We start from the raw sequence: 19,225 nt of genomic DNA, 5'->3' as shown, positions 1-19,225 counted from the left end.
AGGCCTTAACCTTGGCCTATGAGAACTGCAAATTCTTAGCCCAAATGATGTTGTCTACCTCCCTTTGTACTAAGAGGCTTGAACAAATGTTACCACAGTTTCTAATACCTCAAGAACATGTTCCTGATGACCCATCCCCTGCTTAAGTTCCTGTCTGAAAAGCTCAATGCTACCTAAATAATTTACTGTTTACTTGACTGTAGACCCATGACCTCCCATTTCTTAGAGCATTTATTTAGAAAACTTGCAACTGTAAATTAGCAAACACAAATGGCCTAACCACAATGACCAACCTCCCCTGCCATCTCCTTTAGTACTTTTCCTTTAGCACATGATATGGTTTGGGTCTGTGTCACCACCACATCTCATGTTGTAGCTCCCATAATTCCCATGTATTGTGGGAGGGACCTGGTGGGAGATGACTGAATCATGGGGGGCGAGTCTTTCCAGTGCTGTTCTTGTGATAGTGAATAAGTCTCACAAGAGCTGATGGCTATAGAAGTAGGAGTTTCCCTGCATAAGCTCTCTTTGCCTGCTGCCATCCATGTAAGATGTGACTTGCTCTTTCTTGCCTTCCACCATGATTGTGAAGGCTCCCCAGTCATGTGGAACTGTAAATCTAATAAACATCTTTCTTTTGTAAATGCCCAGTCTTGGGTATGTCTTTATCAGCAGCATGAAAACAGACTAATACAGTAAATTGGTACCAGGAGTGGGGTGTTTCTGAAAAGATACCCAAAACTGTGGAAGCAGCTTTGGAACTTGGTAACAGACAGAGGTTGGAACAGTTTGGACGGCCCAGAAGAAGATAGGAAAATGTGGGAAAGTTTGGAATTCCTTAGAGACTTGTTAAATGGCCTTGACAAAAATGCTAATAGTGATGTCAATGATAAGGTTCAGGCTGAGGTGGTCTCAGATGGAGATAAGGAACTTGTTGGGAAGTGGGTCAAAGATGACTCTTGTTATGTTTTAACAAAGAGACTGGTGACATTTTGCCCCTGCCCTAGAGATTTGTGGAACTTTAAACTTCAGAGAGATGGTTTAGGGTATCTGGCAGAAGAAATTTCTAAGCAGCAGAGCATTCAAGAGATAACTTGGGTGCCCTTAAAGGCATTCAGCTTTTTAAGGGAAGCAGAACATAAAAGTTTGGAAAATTTGCAGGCTGACAATGCAATAAAAAAAAAGAAAATCCATTTTCTGAGGAGAAATTCCAGCCAGTTGCAGAAATTTGCATAAGTAGCAAGGAGCCTGATGTTAATCCCCAAGACAATGGAAAAATGTCTCCAAGGGATATCAGAGACCTTTCTGGCAGCCACTCCCATTACAGGCCCAGAGGTTTAGGATGAAAAAATGGTTCTCTAGGCCAGGCTTGGGGTCCCTCTGCTGTGTGCAGCCCTGCACTGAAGCCACTCCAGTGGCTGAAAGGGGCCATGGCTTGGGCTATGGCTTCCGAGAGTGCAAGCCTGAAGCCTTGACAGCTTCCACGTGGTGTTGAGCCTGTGAGTGCACAGAAGTCAGGAATTGAGGTTTGAAAACCTCTGCCTAGATTTCAGAAGATGTATGGAAATGCCTGGATGTCCAGGCAGAAGTTTTCTGTAGGGGCAAGGTCCTCATGGAGAACCTCTCCTAGGGCAGTACAGAAGAGAAATGTGGAGTGGGAGCCCCCACACAGAGTCCCTACTGGGGCACCATCTGGTGGAGCTGTTAGAAGAGAGCCACCATCCTCCAGACCCCAGAATAGCAGATCCACAGGTAGCTTGCACCATATGCCTGAGAAAGCCACAAACACTCAATGCCAGCCTGTGAAGGCAGCTGGGAGGGAGGCTGTACCCTGCAAAGCCACAGAGGTGGAGTTGCCCAAGACCATGGGAACCCACCTCTTGCATCAGCATGACCTGGATATGAGACATAGATTCAAAAGATATCATTTTGGAACTTTAAGATTTGACTGCCCTACTGAATTTTGGACTTGCATGGCATCTGTAGCCCCTTTGTTTTGGCCAATATCTCCCATTTGGAACAGCTGTATTGACCCAATGGCTGTATCCCCATTGTATCTAGAAAGTAACTAACTTGCTTTTGATTTTACAGGATCATAGGTGGAAGAGACTTGCCTTGTCTCAGAGTGTGGACTTTTAAGTTAATGCTGAAATGAGTTGAGACTTTGAGGCACTGTTGGGAAGGCATGATAAGGTTTGAAATGTGAAGATATGAGATTTGGGAGGAGCCAGGGGTAGAATGATGTAGTTTGGCTCCATGTTCCCACACAAATCTCATCTTGTAGCTCCCATAATTGTCATGTGTTGTGGGAGAGACCTGGTGGGAGATGACTGAATCATGAAGGTGGGTCTTTTCTGTGCTGTTCTCATGATAGTGAATGAGTCTCTTGAGATCTGATCGTTTTAAAAATGGGAGTTTCTGTGCACAATCTCTCTTTGCCTGCTGTCATCCACATAAGATGTGACTTGCTCCTCCTTGCCTTCCACCATGGTTGTGAGGCCTCCCCAGCCAAGTGGAACTATGAGTCCACTACACCTCTTTCTTTTGTAAATTTCCCAGCCTCAGGTATGTCTTTACCAGCAGCGTGAAAATGAACGAATACAGCACACCTCAGCATTAAAAAAGCATCCCGCCTTTGGTTTTAGCATAATTGAGCTTGGTTTCTACTGGAGTTTCTTTTCTCTATTGGAATAGCCCAGATAAAGTGAGTCTTGCCACTTTTAATAAATATTCAGCTCTGTTTCTCTTTAACACTATTCTACAGGATCATAAGTTTAATGTAATGGTTGCTTAAAGAGAAAGGAGCCTATGTAATGGTTGCTTAAAGAGAAGGGAGCCTACCTAAGACTGTATTCTCAACCGTATAACTGTGTCTATACATTTTTACACAGTTTGCATGTGACTGGGTCAATACATATGATGAGTGTATTGTTTGCTAGGGCTGCCATCACAAAGTACCACAGACTGGGTGACTTACACAACAGAAATTTATTATATTTTCACATTTCCGGAGGCTAGAATTTCAAGATCAAAGTGACAGCAAGTTTGGTTTTCTCTGAAGCCTCCTTCTTGGTTTGTAATGGGCAAGTTCCCACTGTGTCCTCATGTGGTTTTTCCTCTGTGTGTGCATCACTAGTGTCTCTTTTGTGTGTCCAAATTTCCTCTTCTAGTAAGGACATCAATCAGTTTGGTCTAAGGCCTAACCTTATAACCTCATTTTAACTTAACCACCACTTTTACTTATCTCCAAATGTAGGCACGTCCTTAAGTAGTGGGGTTTAAGGCTTCAACATATAAATTTTGGGCAGACAGAGTTTAGCTCTTAACATTGAGTACCTGAGATACGTTAGTTACAGTTGTAGGTAATGTGGTTACTATGATGTGTAGTGTTTAAGAGTCTGGGCTCTGGAGTTTGAATGCCTTTATTACACTGACTGTGATCATTTGCAAGATCAATGCTTACAAGCTGTATGACCTTGGAAAAGTTATAGAATCTCACCAAACTTCAATTGCTTTACCTGTAAGAATAAAATGATACTTAATCTTTATATTTATTGCTGCACCTAAGTGCATGAAACATGTCAGCAAATTTTATTTCTTTACAATTTTTTTTTTTTTTTGAGTTGGAGTCTTTCTCTGTCACCTAGGCTGGAGTGCAGTGGCATGATCTTGGTTCACTGCAAGCTCTGCCTCCTGGGTTCATGCCATTCTCCTGCCTCAGCCTCCCGAGTAGCTGGGACTACAGGTGCCTGCCACCATGCCTGGCTAATTTTATTATTGTTAGTAGAGATGGGTTTTTTTTTTTTTAGTAGAGAGGAGGTTTCACCATGTTAGGCAGGATGGTCTCAATCTCCTGACCTCATGATCCGCCTGCCTCAGCCTCCCAAAGTGCTGGGATTACAGGAGTGAGCCACCGTGCCCAGCCTACAAATTCTTTTATAATCTTTTTCTAACTTTGCTATAAATCTAACAGTTTTATTCTTGCTTACTGTAAACACACACACACATATTACACATATAAAATTTGCAATGCTTTTTTGCTAAAATTAGGTAGACTCTTTTTTTTTTTTTTTTTTTTTTTTTTTTTTTGAGACACAGTCTCGCTCTGTCGCCCAGGCTGGAGTGCAGTGGCGTGATCTCGGCTCATTGCAAGCTCTGCCTCCCAGGTTCACACCATTCTCCTGTCTCCGCCTCCCAAGTAGCTGGGGCTAAAGGTGCCCGCCACCATGCCTGGCTAATTTTTTTGTATTTTTAGTAGAGACAGGGTTTCACCATGTTAGCCAGGGTGGTCTCCATCTCCTGACCTTGTGATCCGCCCATCTCAGCCTCCCAAAGTGCTGGCATTACAGGCGTGAGCCACCACGTCCGGCCGGTAGACTCTTAGCTACTTCAGAATTAATTTGTTATGATTTATTGAAAGACTGTAGCTCCTCAAACCTCTGTTTTCTATTGTCAGGATAAATCCTAGGAGACTTTAAAATGCACTAAATTTTTGAGTGATAGACAGTGTGGGGCCATGGGTCGGGGTTCAAGTAATATCAACTGTAGGGAGAAGCTGATTGTTGTTTCTAAAATAAAATATAACCCATATGAAAATATTAATACAATTAAAAATTGGACATTGAAACTCCTGTCTTCTTAATCCTAATCTAATAAAAGCAGTAATTATGTCTGTAAATAGCATTGTCTATATACTCAGTAAACAAACAATGCCCATCCCATTCTATTATTAGATAAAATGAGATGCTTATCTCTAGTTTCTTAGTCTTTCCAGACAAACAGAAAGGAATTTCTACAGAGGGAGTGAAGTTAGTTGATAATGGAACATTACCAGATAAGAAGATGAGTAAAGGCTGTTTTCCAGTTAGTGTCTTTTACAAAGGAGAATATAGGCCGGGCGCGGTGGCTCATGCCTGTAATCCCAGCATTTTGGGAGGTGGAGGCGGGTGGATCACGAGGTCAGGAGATTGAGACCATCGTGGCTAACAAGGTGAAACCCTGTCTCTACTAAAAATAAAAATAAAATAAAATAAAATAAATTAGCCGGGCACGGTGGCCGGCGCCTGTAGTCCCAGCTACTCTGGGAGGCTGAAGCAGGAGAATGGCATGAACCCTGGAGGCGGAGCTTGCAGTGAACCGAAATTGCACCACTACACTCCAGCCTGGGGGACAGAGCGAGACTCCGTCTCAAAAACAAACAAACAAACAAAAAAACAAGCAAACAAAAAAACAAACAAAGGAGAATATAGACATGTTAAATTGATGGGGAAAAAATTAGAATTATAGAAAAGAAAATAAAAAATAAACAAAATAAAAAAGAAATTATTTCATCTTTTAAGATATATTAGAATATATAAATTTTACTCATGGTCACAGCATACCTCTTTTTGCCCAAGTGATTGTGTGTGTGTGTTTGTGTGTGTGTGCATGCATAGGGCTGTATCTAGTTTAAAGCACTATAGTGTCTGGATTCTCTTTTTTTTTTTTTTTTTTTCGAGCCGGAGTCTCGCTGTCTCCCAGGCTGGAGTGCAGTGGCGCGATCTCTGCTTACTGCAAGCTCCGCCTCCCGGGTTCACGCCATTCTCCTGCCTCAGCCTCCGGAGTAGCTGCGACTACAGGCGCCTGCCTCCACGCTGGGCTAATTTTTATTTTTTTGTATTTTTAGTGGAGACGGGGTTTCACCATGTTAGCCAGGATGGTCTCCATCTGGATTCTCTTTGAACTGTATAAAAGTCTGTGAGATGGCCATGGAGAAATTAAAGGTATAAAAAGAAATTAAAGGTATAAAAAGTGAGAAAGTGTCATGGCTGAGATGACCATCTCAGCTAGTTCCTACTGCAGGTTTCTTTTATGACACCAATTTTGGCTGGTAAAGAAAAGATAATAACACCTAATTGGCTGCCTCACAACACTGCATAAACAAATCAAAAGAGCTAATGAATGGCAAGTTGTTTTGAAAGCTGTGGAAGGTGATCTAATCATAAAAGACTATAGTTATTAACTATTATCATCATCAAGGATCCCTCTGTATAGAAAAACAGAAGACTTTAAGAATGATATGGTAACTTAATATTTTAGAAATAACTTTTTTTGTAGTAACATTACTGATCTACAACAATCTTTATAATTTTCTCATTTCCTCCCCCTGTATCAGTATCCCTCAGATTCTGCCAACCTCATAAATGTGTAAGATTGTAAAGTTCATAGTTTTTATTATCTAAGCCCACTCATTTCTAATGAGAGGAAAAAAGTTTCCACATGTTTGATGAATAATTTAAAGAGTTAAAAACAAGGATGATATTTTGAGTTAGAAGAATACCCTGATAACCTAACTCTGACCCAAACCCGAGTTCTCCAAACCTTCAATCCCATTCATTTAAATGTAATATTCATGGGTGATTTTCAGGAATGAGGAGTGATTAACAGAGCATGTGATGAATCTCCTCTGGATTTACAACATTCCTAAAATGAAATGGAGAAGAAGCCCTAATGAAATGAACCAGCTGATGGGTACTTCCAATTTTGGGGGTGCTCACTGAATCTTTTTACTACTTTCTCCATTTGGAAAAGATATTAGTTTCAAACTTTTTATTCATCATTCCAGAAAAGGCTGGCATCTCTGAGGAGCTCTTTTCCAGTAAGAAGGAAACCAGTGTCTTCAATGTTTCCTCATAGTAGAGATTCCTAAGACAGGCAATCATCTTTTGGTTCTTCTGTTCCACCCTAGCACCACTTCCACTCCTGGGAATATTCTCCATTTGGGCTAGACTAGGGGTCACTAGAGCATAATACACAGTCACTGATTCCATTTTAAGGCATCAAACTGTTTTACCGTCAATAACAGAATATATGGTTGGGACACATTTTGTATGGTCTGAAAGGGCAGATGAAAGATAAAAAATTAGTATTGATATGTGAATATTTAGAAGAGGCTTTTAGAGAAAGAGACAAGAAATCAATGCTGATTGAAACAGAGCAATGGTTTTCGTAAGTTTTAACAGGTAATGTTTTGACTTGTTTAGGCATTGTGGTTTAAAATACAATTAAAAGGGAAAAAGAAAACATATATCTTATAGTTTAATTTCACCTCCAAATGTGTTGGGGTAGTTATTCTACGCTGAGTAAATGTAAATCTATTGGTGAAATCCACAGTCAACGGATGTTTACTTTTCTTGGTATCTTAGAAATTATCTAGTACAACCACATTATTATAATTATGTAAAAATGCAAGACCAGCTATCATTAACTATCAAGCTTATCACATAAATTTGATAATTGTTCTAAGCACCTCTCTCTCTCTCTTACACACATACACACACACACGTATTATATATATGATTTATCTCTAAACCTCTTAACACTAGTACAATGTAGGTGTTATTATTTTTATTTTACGTATTAGGAAACCGAGCCTTAGAGAAAATAAGTGACTTGTCCAAGGCAACATGGCTAGCAATTCAAAATCTGGACCCATTTCTAGCTTGCTTCAAAGCTGGGTTCATTTCTATCCCTACATATTTGAAAAGACTACATAGAATAGAAACAGATTTCTGAAACCCTGTCTCATTCTCTTTCCATTAAGCTATGATGGACTTTGATTTTCTAACCTGTAACAATAATGGAATTTCAACTTGCTCTCCGTGGTCACTAATTTTACTATTCCACTGGAAAGGAGCCAAGCTACAACAATAGGGCAGACCTTGAAACCAATGATTTTATATATATATGTGTGTGTGTGTGTGTGTATATACATATATATGTATATCTTTTTTTTTTTGATGGAGTTTTGCTCTGTCGCCGAGGCTAGAGTGCAGTGGCGCCATCTCAACTCACGCACTCTCTGCCTCCTGGGTTCAAGCAGTTCCCCTGCCTCAGCCTCCAGAGTAGCTGGGACTACAGGCGCGCACCACCAAGCCCATCTAAGTTTTGTATTTTAATAGAGACGGGGTTTCACCATCTTGGCCAGGATGGTCTCGATCTCCTGACTTCATGATCCTCCAGCCTCGGCCTCCCAAAGTGCTGGGATTACAGACGTGATCCACTGTGCCCGGCCCAGTGGTTATATTTTTATAGGAAATAAATTATTTCATGAGAAAAAGAAAGGACATATTATCTCACTGTGATAAATCTCATAATATTGGCATACTCCCTAAGTTGGGCAACTTTGATCAGTTTTCTGGAACCATCATAAAAAGGCCTTTAATTGGATAAAGTCTCGAACTTTTCTTCTGTGGATGTGAATACCCTGAGAAGTACTGGAATGAAACAATTTGGCTCTGGTTTCAGTCATCTTCACATGTTTCTTCAGGTGCTTTCTTAAGCTATTAGGGCAAAATAAGCTGGTAGAAAAAAGATGTTACTTGTAGGATGAAAGAAGCAACTAAAGAGAAGAAACTTTCTCTAGAAAAATGTTACATTTACACATTTATAATTGTTAACAACTTTTTTCTTCTTTTCTTTTTGGGAGACTAAATAATGGGATGATACAGGAAGAAATCTGATTTAGAGAAAACTGATTGAGCCAAAATTTTCAAACAGTAATATGGGTAATCATAGGCTATGGAAAGTTAAACTGAGTCTCCAATGTTTATGATTATGATGTTTGGCTAGAATATAAAATAAGGCTTCAGAATATAAAATATCCTGCAGATTGAGAAGTTTTAAAAGTAGTTACATGCAAGTTTTATTTTTCCAACGTTTCTGCCTTTTCTAATGTCTAAGGATGAAGCAGTGTACAGAGAGGAAAGAATGTTGTATGTGTGGTCTGCTTGCAAGTGCTGGATGCCTCCTCTGCCTGCTCCAACTAAACTGTCTGCTTATGAGAAAGTCATTGCTCCTCTGAGTTCCTGCCTCCCTATATATTCAACATTAGAATTTTGCTAGGTTATCTTTTAGGGTCGTTCAACTCTAACATATATATGAGTCTGTGACACTGAACTCAGACACTTCAGAAGAGGAACCCTGGATTTCTCTGGACGTGGAAATCTTTAAATCTATACCTGACTGGTAGGACAACCAATCTGTCTTCCTTTCCTCTCCTCTCCCACTTATGAAGGGAGTCCAGTCAGAAACATGTTTGTCTACAAGGTAGTATATCTGGTATTTCTGAGGAATTCGGTTATTATATAGGATTATAGAATATTCCACTTTGAGTAGGGTCTGTGGACTCAATCAATTGTGTTCTGGGGGAGGTACCATGAAAGAACATTACTGCTTTAGAAATAGATATTCTCTGTTCAAACCTGACACCCTGACAGGATCCTAAAGGATGGAAGCTAAAGTGGTGTGGTATATAAGTCCCATGACCTTGAACAACTGGTTTTATGTGGGTGTCACCAGTGCTTTATAAAAGTAAACTGCATCGTCCCGAGTTCAGTCATACTGCACCAGCTGAGCAATGCACGGAGTGGACCTGTAGGCGACTTGCATCATCTTCAACATGAAGATAGCCACAGTGTTAGTGCTTCTGCCCTTGGCTCTTTGCCTCATACAAGGTGAGCAATTTGTGTGTAATCTAAGCCTCTTGCCACACATCTCAAAGCCCTGGGGAAGGGACTTTTCTCCCCCTACTCCTGCCAAAAAATGTTTACGTATGTGTGTATAGTCCTGAAATGTCTTGCCAGACACAGAGTTCTGAAGATTTATATATGTGGCTTTATGATTATGTTGTTATCTTTAGAAATGGCAAGTAGTTTGAGACAATCTGAATTTTCTAACCATGAGAAATTCTTCCATTAATTCTTTATTAATTCTGAAAACTGAATAGATTCTTCTTCATCTTCCTCTTGCTAAATGTATCGATTCATAGTGCATATTCTTATATATGTAATAGACATTTAAAACTTAATTGTAAATAATGTATTTTAATGCTATAGGTATAAATGAAATATTTTTTAAAATTCAATCATCTGTTCTTATTTTAAAGCAGTAGTATCTTCTAGCTTATTTTAGTCTTGTGTTTTCAAATGCTAAATGGGTTGAAAGCATTTCTCCTAAAGAGTGAGGGACTTTTGTGGGAGATGGAAGGTAGATTTTTATATTTGCTATTTAACCCTAAGAGAACACAAATTGCCTAGACTTACGTTGCTCTATTAAAATTTTTAAAAAGAGAAACTCAGAGATAGTCTGAAATCATATACAAACAATGCCTATTTTCCTAAAATAGGCATGTAGGTACAAAAGAGCCTATGTTAATGAGAGAGTATAATAGCCTGTGACCTTAATCTTACCTTCTGTCAGATCTCTAACTTTTGTAGCTGTAATAAGGAGGTAGAGCTGCCAGAATTCAGAAAATTAAATTTTATGTATATATCCTGTAAATGTAATGCTATATTATAGTTTCAACTATAATATAGTTTCAAAATTATTATAATTGGTATGGTATTTTGCATGTATGTTATATTGTAATTTTAAAAGGGAGGCTGCCATTTATTACTCTGAAAGGACCTTTAGAAGATGAGCTATTTTGATGGGGTTAGAATTCACATGAGTATTATTTTCCAAAGTAATTGTAACTTTCTGAGTGATTAGACCTTTGTGAGTATATATACTAATCTCCTGGTCCAGTGCCCTTCTCTTATTTGCCATGATAAATCTTAATGTGTTCAAAAACCATTTGTGGTTTTACAACATATTGTCATTAAAGCAATCGAGATGCTGCATTAAATGAATTGTTTGTTTTGTTTATTAAATATTTTACATTTCCTTAACTTTGGTTTCTATATTTTCATCCCAGATGCTGCCAGTGAGAATGAAGATCAGGTTAGTCCTGCTTTTTCTGTTCATTGAATTCATTCCAAGATTCCCAAAGAAAAATGGCTTGTGGCCAACACCTTCATGTTAATAATACAAACATATTATACTGGTAGGTACTAATAGCTTTTTTTAAAAACACAGAAACAGATTTTTATGAATCAGGACATGAGCCTCTCTCTTTCTCTCTTTCTCTCTCTCACACACACACAGACAGACACACACACACACACACTCAACATATTAATGATGATGGATGTCTGCAAGAGGCAATTTATCATGTTAAAGGAGCATTTTAAAATTTCATAAACAAAAAAATAAATCAACTGGAAAACTACTGTTCTTCCATTTAACATCTCAACAAGCCATGATATACCACATAGGAAGCTAAAATAAATTTTCTAGTAATCATTATGCAAAACAGGGTGGTCTGTATCTTGTATATAGTCAGTGTATATAGTTCATGTAACGAATATTTATTGAGCATCTCTTAGATGTCAGACCCTGTTTGGATGCTGGGGATATTTTTAAGTAAACAAAATAGATTAAATTCCTGCCCTGAAAATTACATTTTAGTGTAGGAAAACAGACAATAAGTAGCTTAGCAAAACATATGGTATATTAAATAATGATAAATGCTAGGAGAAAAATCAATCAGGAGGCATAATAGGATCCCTGAGAATGGAGGTGGTATCCATTCTCATAAGGATAATCAGGGAAGTTCTCTCTGGAGATACAGTATTAGAATAGGAATCTGAAGGTCATAAGGGAATGAACCATGAAGGTATTTGCAGTTTACAGCAGACCAGACAGAAGCACCTGTGAGCACAGAGGCCCTGATGCAAGAAGGTGCTTTACCAACTCTTAAAGCTCTTTTGTTTGATAAATTAAAAAATCATTTTCTACTAGAAGTTAAATTTTTTGATCTATTTGAAAGACAAGATGACCAATTACACACACACATTTTATATATTTATATGCACACTGCTATGCATGCTATTAATTCAGCACTTAAAACACAATCTTAAATGTTTTGCTGAATATGTGGCAAAATTTGTTTTATCTCTGGCCATGAACATTAAAGGAATAAAAATGTGAAACAGCTATTCTTTACGTTGAAACTCTGAGAACCGTGGTTAAAATACTCTCTTGCTGTATTTTGTTGCAATGATTTTTTTTAAAGAAACTTCTTACATGAGTGTTCTAGAGAATTTTATCATGTTCTCTACTATTTCATCTAAGTTTACTGATAAGGAGAGGTCCAGAAAGTTCAGTAGAGTAGAAAATAAGCTAGACATTTGGGAAGCAGAGAGCATGCTCACTTGGAAGTTTTATACTGGAAAAAAAGAAGGATATTATATAAATATCACTGTGTATAAAACCATCATTTTCTTTTTCAGAGTCCGTGATGATGGTTGGTGATTTATGGCAGATACTGTGAATTTTACACTGATATTTTTCATAGCATTAACCTCTATTTCACTGAAAAATATTTTAAAAACAAATTTAGTGACTTCTTATATTTGGTATTAAAGGCAACAACACAAAGAAGTAATTATTTATTTGGAAGCCTTTCTAATCAGAGTTTTTGGATACTGTGTCAGAAATGAAAACTATTGATGTAGTCTTTTTTATGACGCTGTGATTTTGGTTATTTTCCAAGTTTAGTAGCTTGGGTTCCTTTCAGCATGATAAAAGCATGTTAAATGTCATAAACATGAACCTAAACAGCAGGGAAAAGCACTGCAGCAATCTGCAAGGATCTTAAGCATGCTTAAATTTGTCATCACCTAGGAGTCATTCTTTAGGCAAAAGCAAGCTGGTCAGTGCTCTAACACTGAGACAGGGCAATGGCAGCTCCTGGAGGGTTTTATTATAATATCTGGAGATGGACAATAGAAGACAACAAATTAGGCCTCAGCCAGTGAGGGAAACAGGAAGAACTTGGCCCTAGAGGGCTCCAGTTTTCCTGGGACATGCTGAGAAAAAGAGAATAACAGCAACAGTAACAAAACAAAACAAAAACAGGCCAGGGACTGGAAGTTACCCTGCAAGTAAACAGGTGCTGAAAAGTCATCTACTCAACTCAGGATGACTTTTGGTCTAAATATGCTTCCGTTTCAACCCTCTCTATTATGGTCATTGAAAGGGTATTCCATTTTGCTCAGAGAAAAACTCAACTGCTGCTTTCCATTTTTATCATTTTTTCCTGTTTCCCAAGAGAATAAATTGGATAATTTCATAACTCAGAAAAATAGCATTGAATCTCATCTTAACTAATTAATCACTGTGAACAAATTTCTTAACCCATTATTTGGGCCTCTGATGCTTGGTTTCTAAGAAAGGGAGTCTTTCTAGGAATTAAGTTCTCATCTAACAGTGACATTGGAGAAGTCCAATTTAGGGATTATTCTTATTGATGCAACTCTTTAATTTTTTTTATAAGTAGAGACAAGGTCTCATTATATTTCCCAGGAGGGTCTTGAACTTCTGGCTTCAAGCAATCCTCCTCCCTTGGCATCCAAAATTGCTGAGATTACAGGCATGAGCCACTGCACCTGGCCTGATGCTACTCTTTTATGATAAACTTTCAAAATTATTTAGAGCTTTATTCCAGGATTATCATGAGTCTTCTATAAATTTTCTATTCTTCTATACACTTTCTATAAGACTACTTAATAAGGGATATATTTTCATTACAAAGACCCCAGGCTCTTCTCTGATTCTACTATATGGATTTTAGGATCAATTATATTCAGCAAGGTAAGCATAACTTGCAAAGTTGGCATTTGATACTGCAGAATCAGAGATCAGACAGATCTCAAGATGCCCAGTTATTAATCTGTGTCCAGAAATTACTACTGTGCTACTCTCATGGAGTCACTGTGTAGCTATAATAATCTTAGAGATATTTAAGCATGCCATCCTTAGCTAAATTTCCCAGGACTGGTCTGTGATATTGTTTAGTTATTCTCCTTCACCATTAATCATTTTGCAAGTGCTACCAACTGCCTACCATTTTTAAGAGCCTAGATTAAGTACACCATTATTCATCCAGGCAAGTATACTTCTGTTCTACCTAATGCTGTATCTATGGCACCTAGCAAAGCATAGTAATCTAATAATAAGTGATTGCTGGCTCATTCAATGATGATCATAAAGATATAGGAGACTACTGGAGTTCAAGACCAGCCTGGGTGATGTAGTGAGACTCTGCCTCTCCAAAAAAAAAAAAAAAAAAAAAAGAAGAAGAAGAAAGAAAGAAAGAAAGAAAGAAAAAAAAAACAAGCACAAAACACCAGATATAGATACAGGAGCCTAAATAGAAACCTTGAATAAATTTTTTGGAAGAGGTTGTGTTTGTCAGAGTTGAAGCAAAAGCTTTGTTTATTTGTTTCCTTATACAAGCAACTTGAAGCAGATTAAAAAAATCAAAACAAAAAACAACAAAAATCCCCTTAGATTCCAAAGGCCTAATCTAAAGACCTAGTGAATTTTCACTGGGTACAGTGGCTCATGCTTATAATTCCAGCACTTTGGGAGGCTGAGGCAGGTGTATCATTTGAGATCAGGAGTTTGAGATCAGCCTGCCCAACATGGTGAAATCCCATCTCTGCTAAAAATACAAAAATTACCCAGATGTGGTAGCATGCACCTGTAATCCCAGCTACTCAGGGGGCTCAGGCAAGAGAACCTCCTGAACCTGGGAGGTAGAGGTTGCAGTGAGCCGAGATCACGCCACTACACCCCAGCCTGGGCGATACAGCAAGACTCTGTCTAAAAATAAATAAATACCTAGTGAATTTTCTAAATTAAAAGGGAATATAACATTTTAAAGTCATACTTTACTAGGTAGCAGAAATGCACCATATTTTAAGCTCCTAAAAAAGAATGAGTGATGTATAGCAGGACTTTAATAATAATATTTAATATTGAATGGATGAGAAGAAAGAATTACCACTTCTGAAGATCATTCTACTTTCTTTTTCCCCACCAATTCTATTATTTAAAATGTTTCCACTGTCCTCCTTAAACTTTGTATAATGCAGTTATTGGTATTTACAAAACCAAAAGCCTAAAACAAATATAGTAGGATTTTAGTTCCAAAGGATGTGCCAAAAAAAATTACCAGAGAGAGAGACAGAGAGAGAGGGAGAGAAAGAGAGAGAAAGGCTTATGCAATTATTGAGAAATTTCCTCAGTACTTCCATAGGTTCACAAGGTTTGATTCTGATGGTAGTGATAGTAGTGTTGATGACATTTGTGGTGATGGTGGTGGGGGTGGGAGTATGGGTACGTTTTAAAAAATATAATGCAAATTTGAAAATGCAAAATGGTTAGGCCTCTCCCAGAACCTCGGAAGGAGGATGTTACAGTGAAGGGCCCTGAATCTTAAGCTTTATTAGCTTTAAGGTAAGTCTGCCTGTGCTCATAAGTCAAATGATTTATCAAGGGACATGAAGTTCTTTTCAGAAAATAAACCAGTCTAGAAACTTGTTTTCCAGGTATATATAAAACCAAGAAATCCTTTTTTCATTTAACACTGTTAAAATTTCTAGGAACTGATATGTCGCAGTACAGACATGGGGAAATGTAGGCAGACATTTTATAATGTTGAATGCTCAAACACCTTGCCTCAGTCCTTCAGCAACATTTTCATATTCCTTTCACAGCAATTACTATTGGCCTACTGTGTGCTAGGTATTTTATATGTGTCATCTTAGCATATTTCAGTAATAATAATGACAATCACCAGCAATATCAAAACAATAATAATAAAAAAGGAGGAAGCAGGAAGGAGGATAATTTATTAATTGAATATCTACTATGTATCTGGCATTCTCTGAGGGCTTTACATAATTAATCTTCAAAAAACCTTGGAATTGTGTGTGTATATGACATATGCATATATCTACATATATATCAAAACAAAGCTTTGTTTTGATGTAGTTTCAGCTAACACAACTTTTTTGGCATTATCTTAGGAAATATGCCATGAATTTCAGGCATTTATGAAAAATGGAAAACTGTTCTGTCCCCAGGATAAGAAATTTTTTCAAAGTCTTGATGGAATAATGTTCATCAATAAATGTGCCACGTGCAAAATGATACTGTGAGTAAAGGTTTCTTTCTTTCTTTCCAATGTTTGAGTTAACAGCTAGTCTTTGAACTAGTAAATGTATTCTTTTTCTTTTCTTTCAAGTGCATTTTTCTAAACCGAAATGGTTAAATAAAAGTGCTGAGTGGATCACTCTGACATCTCCCATCAGATAAAGTTGGATAATTGCCACCCACCTGGAAAGATTTTAATAATCACTCAAACAAGATTCTGAAAGCATTCCAGAGGGCCTAGTGTCAATACCTTCTGTAGCACTCTATAGTCTTTTGAGGATGTAGTTCCACTTTGAACTTCCTGGTTTTGGAAAAAAATGAATTTGACAAAGAAAGTCAGATTCCTTGGGCCTGTTAAGACCTGATTCTGTTGCAGCCTAGGGGCTGAGAAGATCAGCTTAAGCATAATGCCAGACTCTCCCATGGCAGCCAACCAGCAGAAGGACCTAAGCAAGGTATACCCTGATTCTGTGAGCTGCCAGTGTCTTTAGACACCTAGCATTATTCTAGGATGAGATGAACTAAAGGGTAGATTATAGTTTCCAACTCCTTGCAGCTCAGAAAGAATTAGTATCCTGGAAGTTTACCAATCTCTATTCAATGCTTCTTAACTTGGTTTCCTTCTCTCCATTGTCACCCCAAAGGTAAAAGAGGGCTTGAATTATCAATTGCAAATCCTCAAACCAGAATGTCCTAATTTGTTTTTGAAGAGGAAGGTTAGCCTCAATTTCTGACCACTGTCAAAACTTCAACAGTGGTAGCAAGCCAATACTGAGCTTACCCACTTAGGATAATTATGTTATAATTGGCTTTTTAAATGTCAGGTTGGTGTGTGTCACGGGATTTAATTTGGGGATTGACATAGTCAATCATATTGGGATAATGAAGCTCAGATCGTTTGATCATGCACTGCTTCTAGTGAAGAGATTGTGAGGCTATAAAGAAGCCGGACAAGATTTAATAGAGGATGGGAGGCCTAGGGCAGGTTGAATAATTCTTTCTTCTTTTGAAAGCTGAATGTAAACCAGCAGGTATATTATTTATTATAAAATTTTCTTCTTGTTTCATAAGATGTTTTAATATGAGACTGAAAGTATGAATATAATAAATTTACTGAAAAATAATGTAAAACAAAAATGAAATGCCTTAAGAGTCTAAAGACAGTTTATCATTTTGAAGTTACTCATTCAATTATTATTTTTATGACTTATGTAAATTATGTTGGAATAAAATTGTCTTTTTTACCTGGAAAGAAGGAGGCTGTGTAAGGCATAAAAGCTGTCATCAGATTGCTAAAGAACTGCCTTATGGAAGAGAAAATTGATTTGCTCTGTGGGTCCCTAGATGTTGGAATTACAACCAATATAAGCAGGTTCAATGTGAATATTCTCTTTCAAAAACTGCATTCAAAGAATTGTGCAGATAGCTTTGAGAGTTGGTGACCACCTGGCTATTGGAAGTATTCCAGGAAGGTAATCTGTTATGCAGTTAAAGTTAGAGATTCTTACCTATAATAATACCATATTCGAGATAGTTTTCAATGTTGAGGGGAGATCTGGGGTACTGTGTCCACTTCTGTACATGCTATCGATTTTGACATGCCAGGCTAGGCTGAGGAGGGCAGTCAAAATTAAGTTTACCATGTTAGCTGTTATTCCTAAAAGTTGAGCAAACAATGTTTAAACTATGCTATTTCTTGTCCTTTTCCAGGGAAAAAGAATCAAAATCACAGAAGAGGGGCAGGCATTTAGCAAGAGCTACAAAGGCTACTGCCCCAACAGAGGTGAGACTATTTGGAGCCAACCTGTTTACTTTTGAGAGGATGTTTGACTCTATTTAGAGCTATCTGTTTATTCCTTAATTACTAGGTCATACCTGTTTTGAAGCCAACAACTTAGGAGGGAGGGAACATGGGTTAGTCCAGGGGTGGGCTAAATATCTGGTACATCTTGTCCATAGGCCCAACCCATGACCCAACTCTAAAAACATTTTAGGCACTGACAGAAACTAAGAGGTGGAGTGAGCCAGTGTGATGTCTACCTTCCAAGGCCATCATTTCTCATTCCTCTTGTCCTGTCTTAGCCCAAAGAAGAGCTTTCCTGGGACTGTAGAACTAAGTTCAAATCTTAGAATTCTTATTGCCTATGTAACTTTGAAAATTCATGTATCTCTGGATCTCAATGTTTTCATCTATAAAATGAGTTTTAAAAGCCAGTCTCAGGGTTTGACATGTTCTGGCAGGCGTTTGACTCATTCTGTTTCCTTTTTCTTTTACTCTTTTGCTTTTTACTGTATATGTTCCAGTACCTGGAGAGTCCTCCTAATTCAACTAGAGTTGCTTGTTTATATCTATTTTGTAGACAGGGACTCAGGCTAATATTTTGTTTAAGAAAAGTGTTCTCTGTTAAAAAATAATGGTCATAAAACATTAAGAAGTAAGACAGAAGGAAGGAAAGAAACTGCAAATGTATCCTACTATATAAACCATTTCACTTTATAATTTTTTCATTTATAAACATTTTTAAAATCTTTACAAAATTATAAAAATAAAATTTAAAAAATAAAAATTTGGGGTCCAGATTGGTGGAAATATATATCTAGCCTACAATATCTCACAAATGGGTTATTGACAAAGCTGGGACTACCACCAGCTATTCTAACCACCACTCACATCACCCCAGGTCTCCTATGCAGTTTCTTCACTAATTTCCTCTTTCTTTTCCTTCTCTGCTGGTCCCAACACATAATTAAAATCATCAGTCAAGGTTAGTACACCTTAATTACTTATAACATGCATGGTCTAACAACGCTGACATCTTCCTTGGCAGTGTTAGCCAAGAACGTCTGAGAACCTCAGCCTCCACAGTAAACATAAGTCTACTAAATTATTTGCCTGGGCTCAACCAGTCTCACTTTTAAAACAGTAACAGACACCAGAAAATTGATCCATAATTGAAAACTCTTTATCTGTAGCAAAAGAGAACTACTTTTATATTCTACGAAATAATATAAAATAAAGCTTTCTGGGGGCCAGAAAGGTTTAGTGGCAACTTTATATGTGTCTTATTTGTCACATTCAAAGAGCAGCTCACTTTCTAACATCCATTCTCCTCTTCCTCCTCTGTCTTCATCATAAAAAAATGATATATCTATGGTGTTTAAAAATATAAAATATGAGGAAATGACAAAAAAGCAAAATACACACAAACATACCGATTTTAACAAACCTATCTAAAAAATATAGCTAGTTAGATGTTTCTGTATGTAGACAGAAATTTATTGAATTTTAATCAAGTAAGAGTTTTAAAAAATAAAATTACAGTCTTAAGAAATAAAATTACTTTTTGTTAATATATTATGC

At 37.6% G+C, this 19,225-nt stretch overlaps 1 protein-coding gene across 2 annotated transcripts in view; it reads left to right on the top strand.

Moving 5' to 3' along the window:
* The first annotated feature begins 9,366 nt into the window (after positions 1-9,366).
* The window catches only part of SPINK5 (serine peptidase inhibitor, Kazal type 5), a 77,474-nt gene continuing 67,615 nt past the window's right edge, over positions 9,367-19,225 (top strand). For both annotated transcript variants that reach the window (XM_003266606.4, XM_003266605.4), the window contains exons 1-4: positions 9,367-9,494; positions 10,736-10,761; positions 15,738-15,865; positions 17,575-17,647. In XM_003266606.4, the coding sequence (XP_003266654.2) occupies positions 9,440-9,494; positions 10,736-10,761; positions 15,738-15,865; positions 17,575-17,647 (282 nt within the window). In that variant the 5' untranslated portion in view covers positions 9,367-9,439. The remainder of the gene's footprint in view (positions 9,495-10,735; positions 10,762-15,737; positions 15,866-17,574; positions 17,648-19,225) is intronic.

This window comes from Nomascus leucogenys, chromosome 2 (assembly GCF_006542625.1).
Source record: "Nomascus leucogenys isolate Asia chromosome 2, Asia_NLE_v1, whole genome shotgun sequence".
Classification (NCBI taxonomy): domain Eukaryota; kingdom Metazoa; phylum Chordata; class Mammalia; order Primates; family Hylobatidae; genus Nomascus; species Nomascus leucogenys.
The sequence above is the reverse complement of the archived record's forward strand: the minus strand, read 5'-3'. Positions and strand labels throughout refer to the sequence as shown.